General features: G+C 39.5%; 1 protein-coding gene across 1 annotated transcript in view; it reads left to right on the forward strand.

The window, feature by feature from the left end:
* PCSK2 (proprotein convertase subtilisin/kexin type 2) overlaps positions 1-27,650 on the forward strand; it is a 131,827-nt gene that overhangs the window by 97,316 nt on the left and 6,861 nt on the right. Inside the window, exons 9-11 of the mRNA XM_032214642.1 lie at positions 18,765-18,980; positions 21,652-21,752; positions 23,511-23,738. Coding sequence (XP_032070533.1) covers positions 18,765-18,980; positions 21,652-21,752; positions 23,511-23,738 — 545 coding nt within the window. The remainder of the gene's footprint in view (positions 1-18,764; positions 18,981-21,651; positions 21,753-23,510; positions 23,739-27,650) is intronic.

Below are 27,650 nucleotides of genomic sequence, written 5' to 3' on the forward strand. Positions count from 1 at the left end.
GAACTCAACTGCCAGCTCGGCTACTGACTCGAGGAGCGAGGGGAGGGCTGCTGCAACGCTGTTGGGAGGCAGGTACGTTAGCAGCAAACCCACTTGACCCTTGAGGTCCAACTTTAACAGCAAAGACTCACACCCGACAATCTCCGGAGCAGGGACCCTACGAGGAACTAACGACTCCCGGATAACAGCGGCCACACCCCCACCCCTTCCCTGGGCTCTCGGCTGATGCAGCACCTGAAAACCTTCTGGGCACAGTTCTACGAGGGGGACTCCTCCCTCTGGGCCCAGCCAGGTCTCAGTAATACATGCCAGGTCTGCCCTCTCGTCTAAAATTAAGTCCCGGACGAGAGGTGCTTTATATACAACAGACCTGGCATTTAGCGACAACAGCCTGAGACCAGGGTCCTGATTACTTACACCATCTGGTCTTGGAGTGGGACTCCTAGGGCCGGAAGGAGGGATCTCTGTGATGTAGCGAACCCTCCTTCCCCGGTAATGGCCTGCCCTAGAGTCCCCGCCGTATCTGCCCCTCCCTGTCACGACCGCAATACCCCGACCCTCTCCCGTGTCTTTAGCCCCCTCAGCCACCCCCATAGCCCCCGCAATTCCCGGCAGGTCCTCCGAATCAAGCACACTCATTTATACACTCAAGCAGTCCCCACGTGATAATTAAAACACATAAAATACAAGAGTCATAGGGTAATAAAAGTGGGATCATCCAATTCACACATACAATCACATGCACTCGCCATACCATTTAAGAGTGTGCGCAGCGTGCGTAGATCTTATAAAAGAGTATATATAGAAGGGGGAGTAGCCTTCGTCCCTTCTTATGTATTTGGGAAGGTCCCAAAAAGTCCAGGCGATTAGAAGAAATCGTTAAAGCTGTTAAAGTCCGATTTATCGATAGTGTCAGTAAAGGCAAAGTCTGGGCAGTTAAGATGGTTTCCCTTGGGCGATAAAAGATAATATTGACCAGATGGATGCAGTTAGTTCGTACGTGCAGAGGCCTGGCAGATGTAATTATAGATGTAATTGTAGGTGGAGTGAGTAGGTGGTAATTAAGAAGGCGGTAGAGATGGTAAAAATGATGAAACCAGCCAAGAACTAGAGGAAGCGCCAGTAACGGCCACTGGAGGGAGTCAGAGGTCCACATATGCTGCCTTTCCGGAGTAATGGTGTCCAATACAAGATGGTCTGGTAGACCGTTTTGCCTGACGTGGCACTCCTGAGGCAGCAACAGCAGCAGATGGTACCCAACACAATAAAAAGTTTGTTGTTGCAGTCCTGGGATCACAGTCCAGGAAGGTAGATGGTGAATAAAACCTTGCAAAGCCCAGTGAAAGCAGCAGCAGAACCCAAAGGAGATGTCGTACCAAGGGGAAAGAAAGCAGTCAACAGGGCCGCAATACCAGACAGTAAAATTGAGGTGGGGGTAGAAACCAAGTCCTCCGGACCAAACAGGCACTTCCATGCAGCTCCTTACCCTCTGATCAGGGCACGGAACAAGCTCCCCAGGGTAGCGGGGCAGCTTCTTGGGACAGCGGGGCCAAAGCCACCGCCGCTCATGCAACGCCGCCACCACCGCCACCCAGCTGTTCAAGAGGGAGCAGTCAACAGGGCCGTAATGCCAGGCACCAGAATTGCGGTGAGGGTAGAAAAATAATCCTCCGAACCAAGCAGGCACTTCAAAGCACGGATCCAGCCTCCCAGGATAGCGGGGCAGCCTCCTAAGGCAGCGGGGCCGAAGCCGCCGCCGCTCGCGCAACGCCGCCACCGCCGCCGCCCAGCTGATCGAGAGAAAAGTCACCGAGGGAGGTAACGCCGTCCCGGGACCACCCGCAGGCAGCCCCCTCCTCAAAAAGTTACCTTCCCTGGAAGCCTGACAGCTGATCGTTTGCGAGGACCCCTCCGTTGTCATATTCGGGGTCCTCGTCGCCTGGAATTTTCCGCTGTTTCTTTTCAGTAGCCGGAGCGTTAGAGCTCGGCGGCCATTCCCATTCTCGCGCATGCGCACCCAGCTCATGAAAGGCCAGAGCTCTGTCAGACTGAGTTAGTTGCTCCCAGAGAACTCTAAAAAGCCTCTAAAAATGCCCTTTACAGGAGGCAAGAGAATACGTGCCTCATTTGCATAAGGAATTCTTTGCATTTTAACCCTTGGCTATCTCTTAAAAGGTGAAAAATTTCTTATGTACAGGAGGCCCCTATTTCTCTGGCCTCTTCCTATGGTTAACACAAAGCACTGTTCCAAGTCACTGTGAATCTGGTAGCAACTACCTTGGCTTTAATTATTTTTAAAAAATTGTTTAAAATTATTTCCTTTTCCTCATGACTGGTGAGGCTACGCCTCCCCTGCCTCTAGTGACTGCACATCCCTGGGTGTGTGTGAGTGTTGCTATGTGGGCCAAGAAAGGTGCAGGAAGCAGTGAGAGTCAAGAAAAATGTTTGGGGTTACAGAAGTAGTTGAGAAGTGCTACACAGTTGGGATGGCACACAAATAATAGTATGAGTTGAAAGGGTACTTGGGCATGCTTGGAAGTGCACATGAGGTTCCATGTAGGTTAGGAATGCATGAAGGGGGGGGGGGCTATATAGGTCAGGAAGGGAGGGGGAAATGCCCAGAGCTGTATTGGAATAGTCACATGGGAGTTGCATATGTTGGGAGTGGCATAGGTTGGGAGTGTGCATGAATGCTGCATAGACAGGGAAGGCACACAAGGGTAGTGCAGGATGAAGTCTGCATGGGAGCATGAAAGGGCAGCAGCAGCCATAACTCCTAAATTTCATTTCCTCAGAAGTCACGAGTCCCAGGTATTGAGCACTTTCTGTAAGTTAGCCCATTTGAGGTATCTTGGTTCAAAAATTGTTGCCCTGAGATGCACTGTTTCGCTCTGGATACAAGAGTTTTAGTAGTATGTAGATATCATCCTGATTCAAGAGCAAAATAATTTTATGCCTCTTCATCGTAAACCCCGATCCTCTACCTTGAGCTGAAACTATATGAGTCGTCTAGATTTCTCCCTCTGTGCATCTGTCCAAGGTTATACGACTACCGTGTTTCCCTGAAAATAAGACAGAGTCTTATTTTCTTTTGATCCTCAAAATAAGCACTTGGCCTTATTTTTGGGGAGGTCTTACTATTTTTCAGGTGCAGGAGGTGGCGAGCATGGTCACCTCATGGCTGCTGCTGCGTTGCAGTATTTTCAGGGAGGGCTTGTTTTTTGGGGAAGGATTATTTTAGCACATGCGATCGAAAGCCTGATTGGGCTTATTATCCAGGGAGGTCTTACTTTCCGGGAAACAGGGTAGCATTGTTAATTATTTTCAATCCATTCTCCATAACAAATGGTGATAATGCCAAAATAACAATATGTGCATGTTGACATAAATCCACACTTGTAACTGCCCCTCCTCCTAGATGCCCCTGGCAAGTTATTTGGGGATTAGGACTTTTGGGAACCTGACTCTAAAAGAGCAGAAGGCAAAACATTGCCTATAGTTAAACAACGCCAGAAGCAAGATAGCTGTACACTTTCTCTGGTTTCTCTTTCTCCCTTGCTTAATTCTATTTTCAGACTTTGAATTATGCAGGGAAACATCCAAGCTTTTTCTTTCCTTTGGAAAACAGTCAATGGTTGCTGCCAAAAAAACAGATAATTAGCACCCCCTGCTAAGATGTTCTAGCTGAAAGCTTAGGCAGGATGAAAATGGCAAGAAAAGAAAAATATTATAGATTGGAAGCGTGACCTTCAAAATATATTCTGTCTTGCAGCAATGCAATTTCATATTTATTATTATCAGACCCGCTTCCTCTGTTTTGCTTTGGTATGGTTCAAAAGAAAATAAAAATGGTTGCTAGATATCTGGAAACTCCTATGCTGGGCTGGAGAAATGAAATGGAGACCCCAAGGACCTGAGCTTCATTTCTGCAGCCCAATGAAGGATTTACACTATATTCCCCTGCATGGAGGGGAGAAGAAATTTTTGGGCAGGTGGAAGCAGCTTGTAACCTTCCTTGGCAACTCCCTTGTTGACTTCCTGGGAAAGCCAGCAGAGAAGATTGCAGATGATTGAAGTACACTTAGCAACTTGGTTGTTAAGCAGGGGTTGGCTTCAACATTTTTAGCAAGGGGTTCTCTGCCTGGTTGCTGGATGAGTGTGGCCATGGTGAGTATGGCCTAGTCAGCCTCCTACACCATGTCATGGGGGTTGTTTTTGCTCTCCCTAGGCTCCAGAGACTTTCTTTGAGCCTCCAGGAGGGTGAAAACAGCCTCCCCAGGCTTTGGAAGCCCTCTGAAGGCCGAACTTCCAGTAGGCCAATTTTTCACCCTCCCTGAGCCTCCGCACATGCCCTGCACTTACCTGCATTTAAAATGGGCTGTGTGGGACTCCTGGGAGGGGTGGGGCAGGGTGGGTGGGATGGGTCCAACCAGGAGTGGGATTTGGGGGTTTTCCGAACTGCACAGAATCGTAGCTAGAGGTTCTCCTGAACCTCTGCGAACCTCCAGCATCCCACCCCTGGTGTAAGTGCAAATAAATTGCCAAACACCCAAATGATGATCATGTGACCAGGGAGAGGCAGCAAAATGTTTTATGATGTCCAGAAGTGTTTTATGGCTCATAAAATGCACTTTTAGAGTTTTGAACAATTGTTAAACAACCAATCATAAGCCGAGGATTACCTGCATCCCTGAAAATGGGATATACATCTGTATACCTGATGTATAAATGGTTCTTATTTGGAAACTAGTCATGATGGAGCTCCAATAATATTTTCAGAATAGGAAAGTACTTATTCAACAGCCATGTCATGGATCTTTAATAAAACTCTGACATTAATAAACATGGAGAGTCTCATTTTGCTTGCCAGGGTTTGATTTTGATTATCATATTCCAAGGAGATCACACATGAATAAATGAGGAAAACTGAAATATTAGCCAAGCAAGGAAGACATGTCAAGAATTTTAATGTGATGGCAACCGGGAAGTGATTATTTTCAGTATCGGAGAAGGGATGCAACAACATTCTCTTGCTCCAATCTGAGATCCTCATTTTAATTGCAATTAAAGTGGAATGTAGGTAATTGGGAATGATATGAAACATATTTTTCATCATATTCAGCTAAGGTGATTCATAAAGCAGCTGCTTGCAGAAAATTTAGTGTCACACAATAATTTGGATCAACAGCTTGGTAGTTCCCATACAGAACCTTTTCCATGAGTCTTATGCACTGCAAATAAAGTCACAGCTGTCTGGTTCAGGGGTTTCAAGAAAATATAACAATCCAGATGTGAAAGAATTGTTTTGCTGTGAAACAAGAGTGAGCAATTGCTGGCCCCTAGCCCGGGCTCTCCCTATTTGATTTTGGGGTCCACGAAATGCTGCTGCATCTGGATAACAAGTTGCTGAAAAGCAGCGGAATAGTTTTCTTTTAAGAAAAAGAAATGACAAGGAAGATGTAGCAGCTGAAAAAATGTAGCTACTTTTAAGTTCTTTTTAAGGTGAGGTCCCTGGATATCAGGAAGGAAATTCACTGTTTTCTGTCCAGTCTCTTTTATAGTGGGCTGCACCAAGTTGCTCACAGATACTTCCTTTATTACTTTGTTTCGATATTCTGTTAACTAAAAAATAAAATAAAATGGCAAGCAAAGTGCCATCTTCCAGCATTATATCTATTTCTAAGAATTTGCCTGAATCCTAATTATCCCCATAGCAAATCTTAGGCAATGCAAAAGCCTCTTGCTCGGAAAACAAAAGACAACTAGCAGGGACAATAAAGAACATTTAAAAAGCTAAAAACCTACCAGGGAAAATACATGCTGAATTTAGTATTTAGTACCGAACTGAGACTACAGTAAATTGTCTTTTGAATGGCCCCTGGTAGCATTATTGGAGTAACAACCATATCATGCTTTTGCAATTCCTACAGCTACTATATCTGGGCTGCTACAAAAAGAACATTCTAATCCTTTACTGCCTAATAGTTACCCCTAATTTTGCAGCTCAGTTCATGGTATCCTAGTAGGGAATACCACAAGTTCTTAGTCTTGTTAAAGTGCTTTTCTTCTGTCCTTAAGGTGTCAGAAAAGATGGCATACTTAGCATTGCTCTTATTGCTGAGTCCTATCTTGCCAGGAATGGTACGATTCTTACAGTTTCCATGAAGAACAAGTTAGGGAAATAGATTGCTGGATTCCCATGAGCTTGGCTGTTAGATCCTGCATGGATCAAGGTTGATTCAACCTTCCATCCTTCAGAGGTCGGTGAATGAGGACCAGATTGTTGGGTATAATCTGCTGGCTCGGTAAACCACTTTGACATGGCTAAAAAACACTGTGAAGCAGTAATGTAAAGGTTCCTCTTGCACATATGTGTTAGTTGCTCCCTACTCTAGGGGGCTGTGCTCATCTCCCTTTCAAAGCCGAAGAGCCAGTGCTGTCCGAAGACATCTCCATGGTCATGTGGCTTGCACATGGAATGCTGTTACCTTCCCACCAAAGGTGGTTCCTATTTTTCTACTTGCATTTTTACATGCTTTCAAACTGCTAGGTTGGCAGAAACATGAAATGTGAAGTGGTATATAAGTCTAAATGCTATTTTTATTGCTAATTCCTTGTTCTGAATTGCAAGCCTGCTTTTAATACGTTTGAACTAGTTGCTGATATTCAGTCTTCTTTTTTTTTTTTTAAGAGAACTTTTTTATTTTTCTTTAAAAAAAACAAACACAAATATGTCATCATTTGTCAATCATTAAGACATTGAAATACAATTTTTTTTGTTGTGTGTACCCCTCCCTCCCTCCACCCCCCCATCCCCCCTCCTCCTTCCCCCCCCCGACTTCCCAGAACCCGTACACGGTATGGATTTTTAACTAACACAGTCTAAAATCTATTGAGAAAAAGAAATAAAGAAATTAATGACATTCTAGATTGAACTTAGCTTCTTCTTACTGAACTAACTTTTAACAGTTTAAATCATTTCTGATCTTAAGCATAGGCTAACTGGAATTTCTTAGTCCCGTATTTATTTTGTATATAGTCAATCCATTTTTTCCAGTCTCGTTTATATCTCTCATTTGAATGATCTTTGAGATATGCCGATATTTTAGCCATTTCAGCTAAGTTTGTTACTTTCAATGTCCATTCTTGGATTGTAGGCAAGTCTTCCTTCTTCCAATATTGCGCCACCAACAGTCTTGCTGCAGTTATCAGGTGCAGAATCAAATTGGTCTCTACCACTGTAAAATCAGTACATATACCTAGTAAAAATAACTGAGGAATAAACTTTATCCTTTTTTTAAAAACATTTTGCATGACCCACCATATTTTTATCCAAAATGCCTTAACCTTTTGGCAGGTCCACCATATATGATAATATGTAGCATCGAGAGAACCACACCTCCAACATTTAGGCTGTACATTCGGATACATAGAAGCCAACTTTTTAGGATCTAAATGCCATCTATAAAACATCTTGTAAAAATTTTCTCTCAGATTTTGAGCTTGTGTAAATTTCACATTTCTTACCCAAATTCTTTCCCATGTATCCAACATTATTGGTTCCTCAATATTTTGAGCCCATTTTATCATACAATCTTTAACTAATTCTGTTTCCGAATCCATCTGTATTAATACATTATATATCCTCTTTATATGCATTAAGCTTTGATCTCTTATTTGTTTAAACAGATTATCCTCAACTTGAATAAAGCCAATTTTTTGATCTATTTTCCACCTAGCCTGTAATTGCCCATACTGGAACCATGTTTGAACTACCTTCTCCTCTTTTAATACCTCTAAAGATTTTAATTGTAATACCCCCCTTTCCGAGGTAAGAAGCTGTCTGTAAGTAAATCTGTCCTGTTTTTGTGCTGTATTCATATTTTCAATTGCATGTCTAGGAATTGCCCACATGGGTATCTTGTCATTTAATTTATATTGGTATTTCTTCCAAACCCGCAATAAAGCATTTCTCAAAATATGACTTTTAAAGTTCTTATCCAATTTTTTGTTGAATAACAGGTAAGCATGCCAACCAAATACCAGATCGTGTCCCTCAATGTTCAATATTCTATCATTGGTTAAATGAATCCAATCACTAATTACAGATAATGCCACTGCATCATAATATAGTTTTAAATTAGGTAGTTTCAATCCTCCTCTCTCGCGTACATCTTGCATTATTTTCATCTTTACCCTCGGCTTCTTTCCTGCCCACACAAATTTGTTGATACCCTTCTGCCATTCTAAAAGGTTCGCATCTTTTTTAAGTATAGGTAACATTTGGAAAAGAAATAAAAATTTTGGTAAAATGTTCATTTTCACTGCCGCTATCCTGCCCAGCAAAGATAAGTGCAATTTCTCCCATTTTTTCATCTCTGTCTGTATGCTATGCCAAAGTGGTTCATAATTATGCTTATATAATTTCCCATTTGAAGTTAAAATGTTAACTCCAAGATATTTGACTTTTTTAACTACCTCACATCCTAGCATCACTCCTAATTCTTCCTTTTGTTTAATATTCATATTTATAGCTAATATTTTGGTTTTTCCTAAGTTTATTTTAAAGCCAGACACTTGACCATATTGATTAATCGTATTCATTAAAACCATACTGGATTCCTGCGGTTGTTCCAATATTATGACCAAATCATCCGCAAAAGCGCGGACTCTATATTCTTGCTGCCTAATCTTGATCCCTTTTAAACCATCCAAGCCCCGTATTTTATTCAACAATACTTCCAAAGTTATAATAAACAATAATGGGGACAAAGGACAACCCTGTCTTGTACCTTTTCCAATTTGAAAAGAGTCTGTTAAACTTCCATTGACTATGATTTGTGCTGTTTGCTGTTGGTATATTGCTTTAATTGACTGTAAAAAATTATCTCCTATCTGCATTTTTTGCAATATCTTCAGCAGAAATTGCCAGTTAACTCGATCAAAGGCCTTCTCAGCATCCAAAAATATAAACGCGGCAGGGATCTGGTTGTTCTTTCCCAAATATTCTAATGCATTAATAATTAATCTGACATTACTTTTCATCTGTCTCCCTTGTATAAAACCTGTTTGGTCCGTATGTATCAATTGTTGAATGACCAACATTAACCTATTTGCTAATATTTTAGTAAAAATTTTATAATCTACATTCAGTAATGAAATGGGTCTATAATTTTTGGGTTGAGTAGTATCTTGATCTTCTTTGGGTATCAAAGATATAAACGCTGTCTTCCAAGATGGAGGGACTTTACCTTCCGTTTGAATCATATTAAATAATTCCCTAAGAGGTTCTACCATTTCTAACTGTAAGTTTTTGTAGTAAACCGCTGTCAAGCCATCTGTACCTGGTGCTTTCCCTGGCTTTAATTGCTTAATTACCTGCAGGATTTCCCCCGAGGTTATTGGTTGATTCAATTTTTGCCTGTGTTCTTCTCTAACTGAAGGTATTTTCTCCTTGTCTAAATATTTGTCTATGTCTAAACCATTAATTTTATCCCCTTTATACAGTTCTGTAAAAAATTCCCAGAAAGCCTTTTGAATCTCTTCCTGTTGGAACACCTCCTTCCCTCTGTAAATCAGTTTAGATATATTTCGAGTTTTCCTTTTTTTTCCTAATCTGATAAGCTAACCATCTGCCAGGTTTGTTTGCATTACAAAAAGTATTGTGTTTTGCATATAATAAATTAGTAGCTACCTGGTCAGAGATCAACATGTCAAATTGAGATTTTAATATGTTAATAGCTTCCTTAACCTTTGTATCGTCTGGTTTCCTTGTTAACTCCAGCTCTTTTCTCTTAATTTCCTCTTCCAGTTCTGTTCGTTTTAGCCCTTGCTTATTTCTATGTGTTTTATTTATATTCATCAAAACTCCTCTCATATACGCTTTGCTTGCATCCCATACAAATTCCATAGATGTACCCTTATTCATATTCAAAACAAAATATTCAGATAGTAATTTTTTACAATCATTAATATAGTTTTCATATCTAAATAAATTTTCATTCAGTCTCCAAAACCTTCTTGCCTGCACTACCCTTCCCAACTCCATCCAAACTGGATTATGGTCCGAAAGGACTCTAGCTGCAATCTTTGTTTTCTTGACCCTAGAAAGCAAATCATTAGTGGTTAGAATAAAATCGATCCTTGAAAGGGATTGATGCCTGTCCGAGAAGAAAGTGAAGTCATATTCCTCTGCATTTCTTTCTCGCCAGATATCTCTCAATTCAAAATCATCCATAATGTCAAAGAAAGATTTGGGTAACTTTGCTCGCATCTTGGTATTTAGGCGGGAAATCTTCTTATCTCTCTTAGTGTCTATCACTCCATTCCAGTCACCCAATAGTATACAGGAACTATAGTCCCACTGTACTAATTTAGCATGAAGATTTCTATAGAATCTATCTTGCTGTTGATTGGGAGCATAAATTCCCAAAAGTAATGTCTTTTTCCCTTCTAAGATTAAGTCTAAAGCAATATATCTTCCGAAGGGATCTGCTTCTATTAATTCAGCTTTCATATCTTTTCTTAAGTATACAACTATACCATTCAGTCTTCTTAATCCTTGCGTTTTTTGTTCCATCGGTAATTTAGTGCCATCTATAAATTTCTTACAGAAGTAGGTTGTTTTTTGTTTTTACCAATGTGGTTAGGATGCAGCATACAATGACTGTACTGATTAATTAATTGTAGAATATTTAATCTCAACTTCTTTGCTTAAGGAGATTTGTTTGATATTAAATCAGGATACATCTAATCCTGTAGCCCCTGTCTCTCACTTCCAAGATTTTAAACCTTCCAGTGTTATTACCAAATATATTTCAATGGGATTTTCTAGGGATTGGATTTGATAACTGATGTTTTTGCAAAACAATACACACGGGATAATATATACCATGTTTAAAAAATGGATGTCAACAATTGCAAATTTTTATATCAGCCTTCCAAAATCTCAGTAGTTACTGGGATGGTTGAAACAAAGGAAGAAATGATGTCAAAGAAGATAGCCTAGTATGGATTGTGGGGGGAGGCGCTGTACTTTCTCTGAGTAACACACATCCAAATAATTTTCTGTAAAAGAACTGATTGGAGAGGCTTCAGAGAAATTGATCTTGAAGGTGCACAAAACTGTAACAAAGATGATGACAAATATTTTAATTATAAGAAGTGGGAATCAGGCACCAATTCTAGGAGTTCTAATCCAGCCCTTCTAGAAGGCATCAGGTTAAGAAAAATGATTTAATGAGGCTAATGTCCATGAAGAGGGGGGAAATCCATGGGCTTTAGAGAAGAAATAATGAAGATTGCACTGACAATCCTCTTTTAAAAGTCTTGCTATTTATGAGCAGTTTAACAAGGCACCAAAAATTGGCACATTGGCTTCTCTTGGGTCTTCATTTATATGTCTGGCTTCATTACTGCTTGTTTCCAGTTTCTATTTGTCCTTCTAAAAATAGTTAACTAAGCTGATAGCTATCTGCCCCCTGCCCTTGGCCAGTCCAATTTAAAGAAAGGCCTTCGGAGACCCTTCATTTATTTCAGTTGTGATCTGCTCCTTCTCCACTCATATGGGGGTGGTGCTGAGAGGGAACATTATATTGCTTCAATAACTTAGCTCTGCCTAAGGGATGTGGATTCTGCAAAGGTAGAAATGATTACCTAAAGAGAAGCATTAAGAATTTATAATTTAATCATGGCACTGTAATTGGATTCTCTGGTGAAAAGAAAAGCATGGACATTTTTAAAATGAAAATCATTACTTTATTTCTTTTCTTTTGTTGCAAGTGTTCAAGGTAACTTGATTTTTACTTCTAACTCTTGCAGTGAAAAAACTAATGGAAGGTTGAGGCAGAGGATATTCTGGTTAAGAAACATGATGTCAGTGGGACTTATTTTTAGGATGTCATAATAGGACTGTGCTCTTTGTTGTGTATGGTACAAGAATCAGTTATTTTTCTGTATCTCTTTGCTGCCATCTGGTGACCATCCAGATGTTTTCAGATCAGATGTAGTACTTGTAAGTTATTTTCCATATTAGGGGGCCACTTAAAGTGTTCCTTTCTTCATGTATTTAATTACAATTTTTTTAAATCTCAGTTGTCTTGTTTATTAGGATTTGTGATTGTTTTACTATCTAGCTATGTGCTGTGTTGTTTATCAACTACAATTCAGATATGTGTGTGTATGATCCAGAGGTATTGATCCTACAACAACCTCTTAGATTCAGTCCATGCCAATAAATTACATTAAGTATACTGCAATCTTCCACTCAGATTTCACCTTCATGTATTTCTGACTAATAATTATATTAATCAAATACTGACAACAAAACTTGGTAGAACAATTTTGAAATCCTTGGAAAAAATATTTGGATACCTGGATGTCTATATCTACAAAGATATTGTGAAAGCCATGGTATTTCCTGTAACAATCTATGGAAACACAAATTGGACTTTAAAAAAGCAGGTTAGGAAAAGTATTGATGGTTTTAAACTTTGCTGTTGGAGAAGACTTCTCAGAATACCATGGACAGCAAAGAAAACAAAAAAAAAAATGGATCAACGGACAAATCAATCCAGAATCATCACAAGAGGCACAAATGACCAGGCTCACATTATCCTACTTCAGTCACACCATGTGAAGATCTACTTCCCTGGAAAAAGTTCTAATGCTGGGAAAAAGTGGAAGGAAAGAGAAGAATAGTACGACAAGTAGTAAGGTGGAGAGACTTGGTTACAGTAGTAATGAGTGCACAGTTGGAAGACCAGAACAACAAGGTTAGGGACAATTCATCATGGAGAACATCTATCTATGTGGTTGCTAAACTTTTCCCAACCTGTTCCTTCAGGTCTTCCTGTGATATACACATTGCTGCTCTAACAGAGTCCATGGTTGCTGGTTGTCCTCTTGTTCCCCTTCCTTCCACATTTCCCAGAATTATAGACCTCTTCAGAAAATTAAGTCTTTGCATAATGTGTCCTAAGTATGATAATTTGATCATTTGTGTACCCAACTCAGTAAATTATTCTGACAGGTTTCTGCCTGCTTGACAGTCACACAGGATAGGCTCAAGTTGATTCTCTGTAGTGGTTATTTGATCCCTGATAGCTCAAAGAGGTTTTCTCTTTGGCATCAGAAAAAAAGGCATGCTGAGAGTAAAGATATAAGAGCTGGATATCTCTAAAGTTGTTTTAATGACTTCAGCTACTGATGGAGAGAGGGAGGAGGAAGGTGAGGGGCTCCCCCTCCTTTTACCGCAATTTCCACCTGAGATAAAAAGTATTGCCTAATCCAACTAATGCAGCCTGAGGAAATGGGAGGTGAAAAGAGGTGAAAAAGGAGTCAGAAAGGGATTTGAAAGGGAGAAGAATAATGGTTTTCCTCTTGACTTCAAGAGAAGCATGGCCTAAAAGTTGATGGTCCTAAAAGCTTGTTCCTGACTTTGGAACAAAAGAGATTCCAAATAAGACACAATGAATAACTGAAACATATTTTATTGCCTTGACTAACAGACAGATTGCCTTAGGAATAACATTCTAACTTTTGTTGTATCTGCTACTGCTTTATTAAGGCCTGGAAATTACCAATGCAAAGGGGAAGAATTGAAGGCAAGTTTGCCCATAGTTGTTTGGAAAATTCACCTCTTGAGGCCACTTAATATTTTTATATTCCTTGTTGCTACTAGAATTGCTCTATATAGAAGATTACAAAACTACCTATCACTTTTCTTCAAACTGAGATTCCTCTACCAACTAGTTGTGCCTGTCAGATTCCTTTTAACATATAAGGAGATCAGAACTATTTCCTGCATTTGATGTTTTTGATCTGTTGGCTTGACAATAATATTAAAATGCTACAAGCATTGAGCTAGGTTGGCAGTGCAGTTTGGCAGAGAGTGGAGAAGGAACAAACCAGACAACAGTGTCAAATATATATATAAGAACTTATGATTTATTTATTCTTTGACAAAGCCTGTTTGACTATTAAAGGTGACAGGAAGGTGGAGGTGACAGGAAGAAAGATTGGGCAAGCCTCCTCCTTCTCCAACCCTCCGCCTTCCCCTGTTCTAATATTTTAAAAATCTATTCTGCCATCTCTGTTTTATCTATGAATTAGAAAAATACAACTTCCCCACTGTATGTGGTCTCAACCTGAAGATCCCGCAGTGAAGCAAAACATAGAACGACTGTCAATCACCCACTGGCTATTGCTTAATTTTCTTCATTGAAAACTAAATAATATATTCCACCAGTCCCACATTTTAACCTTACGATAAACCAGAGGAACAGAATTAGAATTAACCATACTATTGAATAAGAATAGAATAGAATAGAGCTGGAAAGGACCTTGGAGGTCTTCTAGTCCAATCCTCTGCACATGCAGGAAACCCTATACCAGTGATGGTGAACCTATGGTATGCGTGCCACAGGTGGCACACGGAGCCATTTGTCAAGGCATGCAAGGCGCTGCATTATGGGTGTGGCATATCCGCACACGACCCCCCTGCGCTCCCCCCACTTATGATACAAGAGCCAAAAAAGGTCCACCATCACTGCACTATACCATTTCAGACAAATGGTTGTCAAAGCTTTTCTTAAAAACTTCCAGTGCTGGAGCATTCACAACTTCTGGACGCAAGCTGTTCCACTGATTACCGTATTTTTCGGAGTATAAGACGCACCGGAGTATAAGATGCACCAAGGTTTTGAAGAGGCAATTTTTTTAAAAAAGTAGATAGGTAGATAGAGGGATAGAGAGTGATAGAAAAATACAGTAGGTAAATAGGTAGGAAGAGAGAGAGTGTAGATAGGTAGGTAGAGGGATAGAAAGAGAGAGAAATAGAAAGAGAGAGAGAGAGAAGTTAGATAGGTAGGTAAATAAAGGGATAGGAGAGAGAAAGAGAGAGAGACACCATAGGTAGGTAAGGAGAGAGAGTGTAGATAGGTAGGTAGGTAGAGGGATAGAGAGAGAAATAGAGAGAGAGAAATACAGTAGATAGGTAGGGAGAGAGAGAGAGTAGTTAGGTAGGTAGGTAGGTAGGTAGATAAAGGGGGGGGGGGGAGAGAGAGAGAGAGAGAGAGAAATACAGTAGATAGGTAGGTGTTTCTGCTGGCACAGCACTTGATCAATGTAATTCTCATCAATCAGTTAAAGAGCTTTCCAAAAGGAAATTAAAAAGTTTTTGCACTCTGCAAACCTCCCAAAACCGGCCCGTTTTTCATGAAAATGGGCCCTTTTTTTCTTTTTTTAAAAAGATTTTTATTAACAAACATGTAAAATACACACACACACAAATTTGTGCAATACAATACGAACAGGAACTTCCTGTTCTTTATAATAGCAATCATCAATCGATACTGCTCACCTTATATTATTTCCCCTTCTATTGTATTTTATTTGGATTTCAACATTCTTAACCCTCTTATTTTACTCATAACTATTATTTTTTTGAGTTTTGTTATATTCCTTCATTTTTGTTTCTTTCCTCCATCCACCTATGCCATTTATCCCATATCTGGTAGATTTCTGATTCTTCTTTTCCCTGGATTTTTTTAGTTAGTTTGTCCATTTCGGCACAGTCCATAACCTTTCTTATTATTTCATCTTCACTTGGAATTAATTTGTTTTTTCATTTCTGGGCAAAGGCAATCCTTGCCGCCATAATTATATGTAGTATTAAATACTGGATTTCTTTTTTGTATTTCACAGACATAATTCCTAATAAAAAACTTAAGGTTTCCATTCTATTTTAACCCCTGTTATTGCCTCCAGCCAATTTTTGATCTTTTTCCAAAAGTTTTAGCCTCCTCACAGGTCCACCATAAATGGTAATATGTTCTGTGTATTGATTCACATTTCAAACACTTTTGGGGAGGTATTTGTTTAGATTTTAGCTAACCTTGTTGGTGCCAGGTGCCACCTGTAAAACATTTTGTACTGGTTTTCCTTGTATGCAACTGATAGTGTCATTTTTAAATTTATTCCCCTAAATTTTTCCCATTTGTCTAATTCAATATTATAGCCAAAGTTCTGTGCCCATTTTATCATTTGTTCTTTCACAATTTCCTCTTCCATTTTATACTTCAGGAGGAATTTATATATTCTCCCTATCATCTTTCTATCTGAGCTTTGAATAATTTTATCCAATTCGTGTGGTTCTGTTTCGATGTCATGTAATTTAGTATCTTTATTGTGTTTAGTTTTGATTTGGAGGTAAGTTAGCCAGTCAACTTTCATGTTCTGATCTGCCAATTCTTCAATTGTTTTTAAATTTCCCTGTCTATTAATTAAGTCTCTGTATCTTAGATTTTTCTTCAAATCTGTAAAATTTGGGTGAGTCGTCCTTTCTGTCGGTGATAGCCAATTCGGGATTTTCACATAGTAGATTTTTTTGATTTTGAGCTATTTTTGCAATAACGCTCTTCTGATTAAATGATTTTGAAAGTATTTGTGCATTTTATTTTTATCATCCCATAGAAATGTATGTCAGCCTGCTTGCAGGTCATGGCCTTCTAAGGTCAGAATTCTTTTATTCTTTAGCTCTATCCAGTCCTTCACCAGTGTTATTGTTACTGCTGATGTATTTAAATCCCAATTTGGTAATGCTAAGCCTCCCCTCTCCTTGCTGTCTTGCATTGACTTTAGTTTAATCCTCGGTTTTCGTCCCTGCCAAATGAACCTAGCAGTTATTTTATTTAATTCTTGAAAAAAAAAATTACTTGGATTAATAGGTGCGGCTCGCAACAGGAATATTTTTTTTCAAAAAGGCACAAATAGCCTTGGGGGGGGGGGGCTTGCAGAGTGCTTCTGGGGGGGGGGGGGGCAGAGGGGCCAAACACGAGCAAAAAATGGTCCTTTTTTGTAAAAATAAAATCACGCATAGACTTATGGAGGCTTATAGAGTGCTGCTGGGGGCTTGGGGGGGGGCATTTTTCTGCTCATTTCTGCCCTCCCCAGCCCCCTCTGAAAGCCTCCATAAGGGTATGCATGACCATTTTGGTGAAGGGGCGTGGCTTCAGGAGGCAAAAATGCTATATTCAGTGTATAAGACGCACCCAGATTTTCAGCCTCTTTTTTGAAGAAAAAAGGTGCGTCTTATACTCTGAAAAATACAGTAATTGTTGTAAACCATCAGGAAATTTCTCCTTAGTTCTAGGTTGGTTCTCTCCTTGATTAGTTTCCATCCATTTCAAGAAGTGTTCATACTGGTAGTCCTCAACTTACAACCATTTGTTTAATGGCTGTTCAAAGTTACAACAGCATTATAACAAGTGACTTATGACCATTTTTCACACTTCTGACCATTGCAGTATCCTCAGGGTCATGAGATCAAAATTCAGGCACTTGTCAACTGGCATTTATTTATGACAATTGCACTGTTCTGGGGTCATGTGATCACATTTTGTAACTTTCCCAGACAGCTTCCAACAAGCAAAGTCAATAACTTCACTGATTTGCTTAACAACTGTGGCAAAAAGATCATAAATAGGGCAAAACTCACTTAACTGCCTTAACAATGGAAATCTTGGGCTCCATTGTGGTTGTAAGTCCAGGATGACTTGTAGTCAGATTGCTGAATGTTTGAACAATAACAACATAACCCTATGAAACTTTAAGTAGCAGTAATTGTTTGTGTTCAGGGAGACTCATTGTGAAAGACCAGAGACCTATTTTTCTTCAGTTAATAGTACAGAGATGTAGCTGTACCACAAATCTATGTAAGTTGTAGACTAGCTTCTTTGATTGAGTTATTAGTGTTCCAACTGTCCCCTACACTTCCACACACTCACAAATTTGGTTCCTTAGGAAAAGTAGAATGATGCTGAAGGTTATCTGATTGTTCAAACAGAGAAATGCAATCTATCTGTCTGTCTCTCTGTATGTCTAGGAAATAGATTGAATCTCAATAGCTTTAGAGAGTTAAATTATGTGCCCTTCTTTCTGTTGTCCTGATCTAAATTGGATGTCACAGATCTGCCACCTGGATTGGGAAGAAAGCTCCCACTTGTATCAAGTATGTGTCAGAGCTTAAGATTTTAATTGTCCGTAGTTGTTAGAGAATCAAGTGACCTGGGAAGTTAAGTGGACTTCTTTCCATTGTTATAAAGGGCAAGTTCCGTTCCTATTATTTCTTGCATTGATCTCCCTGGGCTGCCTTAGCTCACTGCTGGAAAAAAATCTTTCAGCAGCTGAATAAGTATATTGATAAATGGGAGTACAATAGATTGTGAAATTGGCTGAGAAAATCTTTAAAACAGAAATGTAAACAACTTAGTAATTTATCACTTTGAGTAATTGTGTGTTTTTATCTGTATAAGCAGAGCACTTCTATCCATTTGCTAATGTGCTTTACCCATGAAGGTCTGCCCAGTTACTCTATGGCTGAAGGTGGAAGGAAGACATTTATTATTTAAATTGTTCTCTCTTCTCACCCTAAACTGCATGAAGGTTTAATGAGAGCTGGATTGACATTTAGGGTCCTTTATATCTTACCCTCCCCTTTACAGCTAATATTTTTGACAGAACTTCCACATTCACAGTTTCGTAGTCTTGAAAATCAAGAGCCATAAAAGCTCAGATCTGATGTCCATACCAGGGAATAGGGTGGTATGGTGGGGCAACACTCCTGTGGCTTCTGCAACATTATCTCAAGCGACCAGTGGATTCCACATGAAACTACTTTTTTCCCACATTAATATCTCTATCATTTAAAAAAAAACTATTTGACATATAATGGCTAAAACTGATTGGATTTACCTGTTCTGCAGGGCCGTGGTGGCAAGGGAAGTATCTATGTCTGGGCTTCTGGAGATGGAGGTAGTTATGACGACTGTAACTGTGATGGCTACGCATCAAGCATGTGGACTATCTCCATCAATTCAGCTATTAATGATGGGCGGACAGCTTTATATGATGAAAGTTGTTCCTCAACTTTAGCTTCTACTTTTAGCAATGGGAGAAAGCGAAATCCTGAAGCCGGTGTGGTAGGTTGAACAATTACTTCTTTTTTTCCCCTTTGTATATTTTGTTAATCTATCTTCATTCAACTGATCTATTGAATAATGGCTACCCAGGGGTGGGTTCCTGCCAGTTCTAACCTCTTCCATAGAAGAGGTTCCACAAATCTACAGTGCCGTTTAGAACCGGTTCCAGCTCCCCCCCCCCCGCCTGTCTGCACATCATCAAGATGAAGAGCAAGAGGAGGAATTCTGGGAATTGAAGTCCACAAGTCTTAAAGCTGTCAAGTTTGAACACCCCTGGGCTTTTTTTTCTAAAGGGTTAGGGGTGCAATGGTCTTCTAACTTGGCAGCTTTAAGACTTGTGTGTTTCAAATGCCAGTTTCTGAGCCAACATTTTGGTTGCTAAGCAAGAGCATTATTAAGTGAGTTTCACCACATTTTACAAGTTGGCCATGTCCACCCAGTCACATGGCTGGCAAGCCACTCCTACCTGGTCACATGGCTGGCAAGCCACTCCCACAAAGCAGGGCACACCTACAGAAGAGGTTCTAAAAATTTTGAAACCCACCACTGTGGCTACCCTACTATCCACCCAATAATTTTTGGAAACTTGGGATAACAGAAGGCAACACTAGATGAGAAAAAACCTATTTTACTGCTGTTTAATGAAAAAAAATGAGAAGTTTGGCCGAAAGGAGATTTACTTTTGGAGATTCTCATTATTTAGTGAGAAGACAAACATGGAAAGGTCATGAATTCTTTATGAAAATCAAGCAAGCCAACCTTCATTTCTCTACTGAACAGATGTTTGGTGACATTTTAGTTATAATCTGAGGAATTATAATTTTAATATTGTTTTTAATAAAAGTTTTCAAGAATATGTATGTTTTTTGTACTTCAACCTGAGAAAATGCATGAAGTTGGTATCAGATAACAATTAATGAGAGTCTATATGCAAGTATATTTAGTAGGCTAGTTCAGTTTTAAAATTAAGCAAAACTAGATGTGGAAATTAAAAATATACACAGTAAAATGTTAATTATACAGTTGCTATAATATTTAAAAGCCTTTAACTGTAAACTTGCAAACCATCTGACTGTAATACATGGGGATAGTTGCCCACCATCTCAGGGAAAGGCACTTTAAGGAATTGCAAACAGATGCTCTCCTCACTGAATTCTCCAGCTTCACATTTAGTTTAAGGATTTGCACACAGGCCCTACTTCTGCGTGTTCCAACTTCTTGCGATCAAATCTGAAGTGCTGCACAATCTAACAGACATATATGGTTGGGAAAAAAAACCTATGGAGGAAAAAGTCTTCATAGAAGTTGGTTTCAATTCTATCTGGAACAGACAATGTCATGGTGGGGTTGGCTGATAAGGCTATAGAAACAATATTGCTGATTTAATCATTACTCAAGATTGGTTTACCTTAAGAAACTAACCCCAAAAGGTACATAATATATCACCCTGTAGTGACTACATAAGGTAATCAAAACAAACAAGTGTACCACATTATGAACAATATGAGGATCACCTATTCCTGAGTAGTCTATTTTTGTCCTCCATTTGGTGGGTTCCGGATCCTGGTGCAACTGGTGTGGTGCAATGGGGCCTGGTGTCCACCACATGAATGTGTGTAGCACCCACATGCATCCTTACCTCCTGCGACACTCCGCGATGCCTCTGCGATACTCCAGCTGTTTGGCAGAGCGTCGCACAGGTGTCTTGTGCTCCGTGCGCATGTGCGGAACCACCGAAGAGCTCAAATACAGGTAAGGATGGTGGGCGGGCTGGTGGGCCCTCCAGAGCACCATACCAGAATGGTACCCAGTGCTCCCGGCAGGCACCGGTACGCCTGTACCAGGGCGTACCGCCTGCAACCCACCACCGGTGTCCTCTACCACCACAAAAAATCATCCTGCTCTATTCTAGTGGCATCAGTTTTTGAATAACATCAGATGCAGCCCTTCAGATGATCGGAATGAATTGTGGCCTCCAACCCTAAGAAAAGTATCCAGTTCTAATCCACATTTAAAAATCCTTGATGTTATAATGTAGTCAATTTTATCCATAGTTCCCATGAATGGAACTCATTCACAGGAAGTTGCCATTAAAAGCAAGTTGGGAAATATGATATATGGCCAATCCTCCTTTATCCAGATTTATCCTAAAATATGTTCTAGAGTAAGGGTTTCCTGTCTCCTAAAGTATGCTCTACACCAGAGATATCCAAACTTGGCAGCTTTAAAACTTATGGACTTCGAATCCCAGAATTCTCCAGCCAACATGAAATTCTGGGAGTTGAAGTTCACAAGTCTTAAAGTTGCCAAGTTGGATATTCTTGCTCTGGAGTAATGTTTCTCAACCTTGGCAGCTTTATAGTGTGTGGACTTCCCAGAATTTCCATGCTGGCTGGGGAATTCTGGGAGTTGAAATCCACACATCTAAAAGTTGCCTAAGTTGAGAAACCCTGGAGCAGGAAATCTTGGAGGATGGTATGGAGACAAGTAACTACAGAAGGCAATAAGCAATGCTTACATTCCATAAGCAAGAAACTACCAGTAAAGAACACAAAAGAAAATGAACCCTTCTTAGGAAGAAGTGATTATTCTGTTTAATATCTCTTTTTATCTTTTTATCTCTTTACTCAAGTATCATTTATCTAATTAAGCTTGTTGTACTTTGTTGCAGGCTACAACAGATCTATATGGCAACTGTACATTACGCCACTCAGGAACATCTGCAGCTGCCCCCGAGGCTGCAGGAGTGTTTGCTCTTGCCCTGGAAGCAAAGTAGGTGAAAGCAGCCATCAATTATTTTGTTATAAATGCAAATCACTCGATGGCTTGGAATCCAATTTTAAGCATCCATGAACTGAACATCAATTGCTATCTAAAGCAGGCTGCACACGGAAGACAGTTTCATGTTTTTTAGAAAATGTGCAAGGAGAGAAAGGATATTTTTTTTAAAAATTCAAAAGGATTTAAAGCCATGCAGTTTGCTTCTGTATTACTTGATCTTCTTGTATTGACAGAAGAATTTGAAACCACTTTCAATACAATTCGGCTCCATCATGGACTCTTTATCTCCTGCACATATTCTCAACTCTCATCAAGAGGGCTTAATTCTTTGGAATGTAGTGAGGTTAACTTTAGAGAAGGTACATGGAAGATGGCACTTATTCTTGAAGAGGTATTGATTTTTCTAATGCATTTTTAACCCATGGCCTCTTAAAGATCTGTCTCCTCCTGTTCAATCCCGCCATGGCTTAGTTATTTCCACCCTGATTGCTTTTAGTTGTGCATATTTTCTTAATACACTGTATTGCTTTCTATAGTCTTCTAAGCACACTTATTGAATATGTAGGAAATGGTGCCTCTGCCAAAGTATTATAAGAATAGGACAGAATATTTCTCAGTTTAATTCAAGCAAAATCTATTACAGTATCTGTCTCTCTGTCTGTCTGTCATCTATCTAATCTATCTTCTATCATCTTCCACCACATGTCTATCTACACTATATGTCTGAATCTATGTCTATCTAAAACTTCTATTTCCTCTTCATTGTTATCTGGAGGGAGAGTGGTGACAAAATCTGCAAGATTATGTCACAAACCAAGACCTGTCATGCATTGATATAACAATCACATACAAAAGGGACCGGACTTAAATAATGACTTCACACTCATTTTGTGAATTTTCTCTCCCCCCTCTCAGCCCAGGCAGAATTACCTGTTTAGATAGTACTACTATTATTTATCCACAGGTCCATGTATTTTAAAAAGTATTGTTTTTATTGCAGAGTCAATTTATCCTTGATTGTTAAATCAGAATGTTCTTGCCATAAGACATTGCTAAGAGTTTTCAAGACAGTGAGGGGGAGATTGGTGCATGAAATCACCGTCTAAACCCTTAACACCCTCTAAAGTGTCAAACTCGCGTTGTCATGGCAGCGTCATGTTTCGCAACTTTTTTCTCCTTTGGTAAACCAGACATGGGTGTGGCCACTGCATGATGTATCTGGCCAGCGTACCGCGAGTTTGACAGCTCCACTTTAAACATTTAAATATATTGGAATGCAACTTTCAAATCATTTGGTTTTGCCAAGATAGGGTTGATCATAATGCTGATCTTTCTTTGAAAAACACAATTTTGAGAAAGTCTAAAATGAATCTTTGTTAGCACTAGTTATTGAAGGATGCCTGTTCACCAGTTAACATATTAAGCAAAAAGCAAATCAAAGGGAAAGGGTAGTGTCATGTGGATAGTGATAGTGGTAATTCTGGTAGAAGAGAGATATTACAGACAACTTTTTTTTAAAAAAAAATCTAGTTTTCACATTCTGCACATTTTAAAATGAAGGGCAAGAAATTTGATTATTGGAAGAGTTTTCAATCTCCTTTTGATGATTCATTGAGCCTTAAGAATGAATCATTTCTATTTTTAAAAGTCTTGTTTATATCCACATAACAACTGTCTGAGATATATAATGGTCTTTGCCAAAATAGATTTTCTAAAGATGTCAGATCTCCCTATTTTGCTTCCTGGCAGTGTGGATCTGACTTGGAGGGATTTGCAACACTTGACTGTTCTCACATCCAAAAGGAACCAGCTTCATGATGAAGTTCACAAGTGGAGAAGAAATGGAGTTGGCCTTGAATTCAACCACTTGTTTGGCTATGGGGTCCTAGATGCTGGGGCAATGGTTACAATGGCTAAAGACTGGAAGACGGTTCCAGAGAGATTTCACTGTGTGGGTGGATCAGTCCAAGAGCCTCAGTAAGTAACAATAAACAGAAGTGTCTTAGAACTTTCCATAGCTCTTTTACTGTCCTTTTATTTAATCCTGTAGCTGGGGGGAAAATGCATTGGCATAAATTGCATTGTCCTTGGCCGTCATACACATCAGGAATGGGATTATGCTGTGCTGCTATCCACATTCTTTGAGGGCAGTGTTTGGTGGTTTTCCCTGGATGAAATTTAAATATCAACTGCTGGAAAAAACTAAGTATCATTATATTACAGAATGTGTTCTGGCATAGTATTTCAACCCATTCCTCCCCCCTCCCCCCTCAAAGGACTAATTACTTGTCAGCCCATTGGCAGCAAAAATTGCAGCTTTCTTAGTTGTAGCGAAGTGGATGACTGAATTTGTATAGTTTAAATACAGTTGCTGAACAAACTCTTTAAACCAGTGGTCTGTGAGTTGACAGGAAGTTCTCCAGCTGGACAGACGTGGGAGATGTGGGCTCCTAAGAGTCTCACATGAACCCTGTCTGACAAACCATCTCCAAAGATTCTTTTGAATCAGAAACCACACTGGAGGTGTGGGGGAAGAAGGGCAGTGTCTCATCAGACCCTGAGAAAAGCAACAGATGTCTTGTGGGTTAGAGGTTTGCTTATGAATTGGAGTCGGGGTGGCAGCCTTCATGGCTGACAAGGTGCTGGCCTTTTTGTCAAAATAATTTTGGAACAGGCGGAGACCAGGAGAGATAAAAAAAACCTGGTAAGAGAATTTATCTAACCCACAACTATAAATTAAACCTGGAAAAGACAAAGAAATTTTGAGAACATAAATAATACTGACTTTTTTTTCCTAAATGAAAAAGAAGAAAGGAAGGTGGAGGGTTGTTACACCAGCCCCCCCCCCCCCGAAGTTCTTTGTCTGTGCTTTCAAACAGAAGAACAGAAAGCAGAGGAGAGAAATGAGGAGTGGAAAGGGGAGAGAGGAGTAGGAGAGAGGAAGGGGAAGTAGAGAAGGGAAGGAGGACAGAGAGAAGAAAGGAGGTAAGGGAGGGGGAAGAGAGAGGGAGTAGAAAGTGAATGCACAAATATAGTGCATGGAGAGCAGAAGAGCCAATAGCCATTTTTTTTCTTTTTGTTTTGGAGAGTTGATGGTAAGATGAATTAATGTAAACATTTAATAATACAATACGATGTTGGCTATGTAATAGTATACATGTGGATTATATGTTATGAAAATGAAAAATAAAAAAACTTTATGAAAAAAAGAAAAAGAAAGATGCTCTGTATAAGAGAGATAACACATCAGCTATGGAGTAACCTCAGACTGACATAATTTTTCCCAAAATAATTATTAACCTTATAGACTATCAACCTATTAGCTATTAAGATGAAAGATTAAGATTTGTGCAGTTAAGACGGAAAAGATGCAGTTTGAAATGTTACTGTATAGAGGTTTGTGTCAAATCACAGCATACACAGCATAGTTACTAAGCTATAATCTTCAAAAGGTGCTTCTATGGGGGTGATCTTTCAAGTCATTATCTGACTTTTGAACTAGTCCTTGCATTTTTAATGGCAAGGTTTTTCAGAAGTGGTTTATCACTGAGGACTGAGAGAGAGTGATTGACCCAGTGGTGAAATTCAACATTTTTTACTACTGGTTCTGTGGGCGTTGCTTGGTAGGCATGGCAGGGTAAAGATATTGCAAAATTTCCATTCCCTCCCCACTCCTGAGACCAGCCAGAGGTGGTATTTGCCGGTTCTCCGAACTACTCAAAATTTCAGCTACCGGTTTTCCAGAACCTGTCAGAACCTGCTGAATTTCACCCTTGGATTGGCCCAAGGTTACTCTGTGCCTGATGTGGGCCTAGAACTCCTGGTCTTCCAATTTCTAGTCTGATGCCTTACCCACTGCACCAAACTGACTCTTTGAAAGATAGGGAAGAGAAAATGTATATGTTGAAGCCATACCTGTGACAAGTGACATTTTGTGGCAGATTGAGCCTTTTAAAACAACATTCCATTAAGAGAAGATGGGAGGAGTTCAGTTCAGCAGGAGTCAAGTTGTTAGAAGCATAAGAACCAAGTTGTTCAATTGCATGTGTTAGGCTGAAGGGGGATTAATCAATTTCAGGTTTCCATTCTCTTGGTCCCTCAGTCAGCTGATCTCTTTTAAAAAGAAAGAAAGAAAAAAGGAACTGTCTCCAGTAGTCAATTTCTTGTCTGATTTGCAGCCAAACCAGCACTGCAGGATTGGTGCCACATTGAAAAGAATGGGGCAGGTTTACAGCAGACCTGTCAAGCTATAACCAAGCCAATCATAGTCCTCAGTTGTGTCAAATATTTAAGTCTCCTTCTCCATGTGCCATGGATTGTCTGGATGAGAGAGGTCTTTCATTTTCCCAGGAAAAAAATCATTAATTTCATGCCAAAACACTCTGGCCTAGCTTCAATTTGCCTCAGCTGTGGGCTGCCTATAAGAGGAAGGTTTTCTGGCATGATCATGTCTTCAGAATCAGTGAGAGGAACATTTTTTCTTACCCACAGTAAATATCTGTATTGATGAGTCCTTAATCCAATTTAAATTTACAAATTTGTTGCCTCCCTTCAATGGATTAGTTATCCTTCACTAACTCTCCACATGTAGGAATAAAGAACAGGGTTATTCAATATGATTCAGATTATCCACTCTTATTTAGAAGGAGAAAATTGAAGTAGTAAACCCAGCTTGGCAATTACATGGCATTTTCCTTCTGATATAAAGCCAATGTGATAGGCTGAATCAAAAATGGTCAGGAAATGCCTTCTGGAAAAGAGCTTGGTGCTCCATTCCTCACTTGTAACAGCAGAAAATAGATTTCATGAAAAGTTACCATATAGGAATTCTCAAAGCATTATATCAAGCAGCTTTCTGTGTACATTTCAATTTGCAAGACCCATGAGTAATAAAAAGGGCATGCTTAACTCCATCAGGGAACCCCAATTATTATTTGGCTTGTCTTTGTTCATAAATAGTAAATGGGGTCACCTTTAAAAAAAAATCAGAAAATAGTTCTTCCTCCTCACTCGAAAACTGATGATAAAAATTAAGAAAGCTACAGTCCTTGAGTTGTATTAGTTGGAATATAGCAGAACCTGAGTGTCTTATTGTCCTTTCCAATAGATTTTGCATTGGACCATAATCTATATAATGCTTTCTCTGGTCTTTTTCCTGGTGTTGGTAAAAAATAAAAGCAGCAACAAATGAGCATTTCTGTCAATATATCTATTCCTTTCTAGTGCCTAAGACACTGAAAGCACAGTATTATAGTCATTTCTGAAAGTCAGTTTTTCAGGAGGTCTTCATAGTCAAGTATCCATGGAAGCAACACTGTTATGCTTGTAAGACTACTCGTTCAAGGTAGGCCAGCTCAAGAAAAAGATAATTCACCAAAAAAATTACAGGGATTCTATTTTATTGTGATATCTATAGAACATTAAAAGCTTGACAGAGGTTCTTTCTATTCCATTTTATACCAGATAAAATCAAGGCAGGGTTTCTTTCTGAAACTTTTACTTTCCTGGGATTGAATTGTTAATTTGAATTGTTAATTTCCTTCTTTAGCAATAGCAATAGCACTTAGAATAATATACTGCTTCACAGTGCTTTACAGCCCTCTCTAAGAGGTTTATAGAGTCAGCCTATTATCCCCAACAATCTGGGTCCTCATTTTACCCAACTAGGAAGGATGGAGGACTGGATCAACCTTCAGCCTGGTGAGATTTGATCTGCCAAACTGCTGGCAGCCGGTGATCAGTAGAAGTAGCCTATAATATTGCGCTCTAACCACTATGCCACCATGACTCTTAAGAGCTCATCCATTCTTTCATAAATAAATTTCCACATTACTTTACATTCCTACATGATCTGAAGATTGTATATATCAAGGGTTCTTTATTTAGATG

This window comes from Thamnophis elegans, chromosome 3, assembly GCF_009769535.1.
Source record: "Thamnophis elegans isolate rThaEle1 chromosome 3, rThaEle1.pri, whole genome shotgun sequence".
NCBI classification, from domain to species: Eukaryota; Metazoa; Chordata; class Lepidosauria; order Squamata; family Colubridae; genus Thamnophis; species Thamnophis elegans.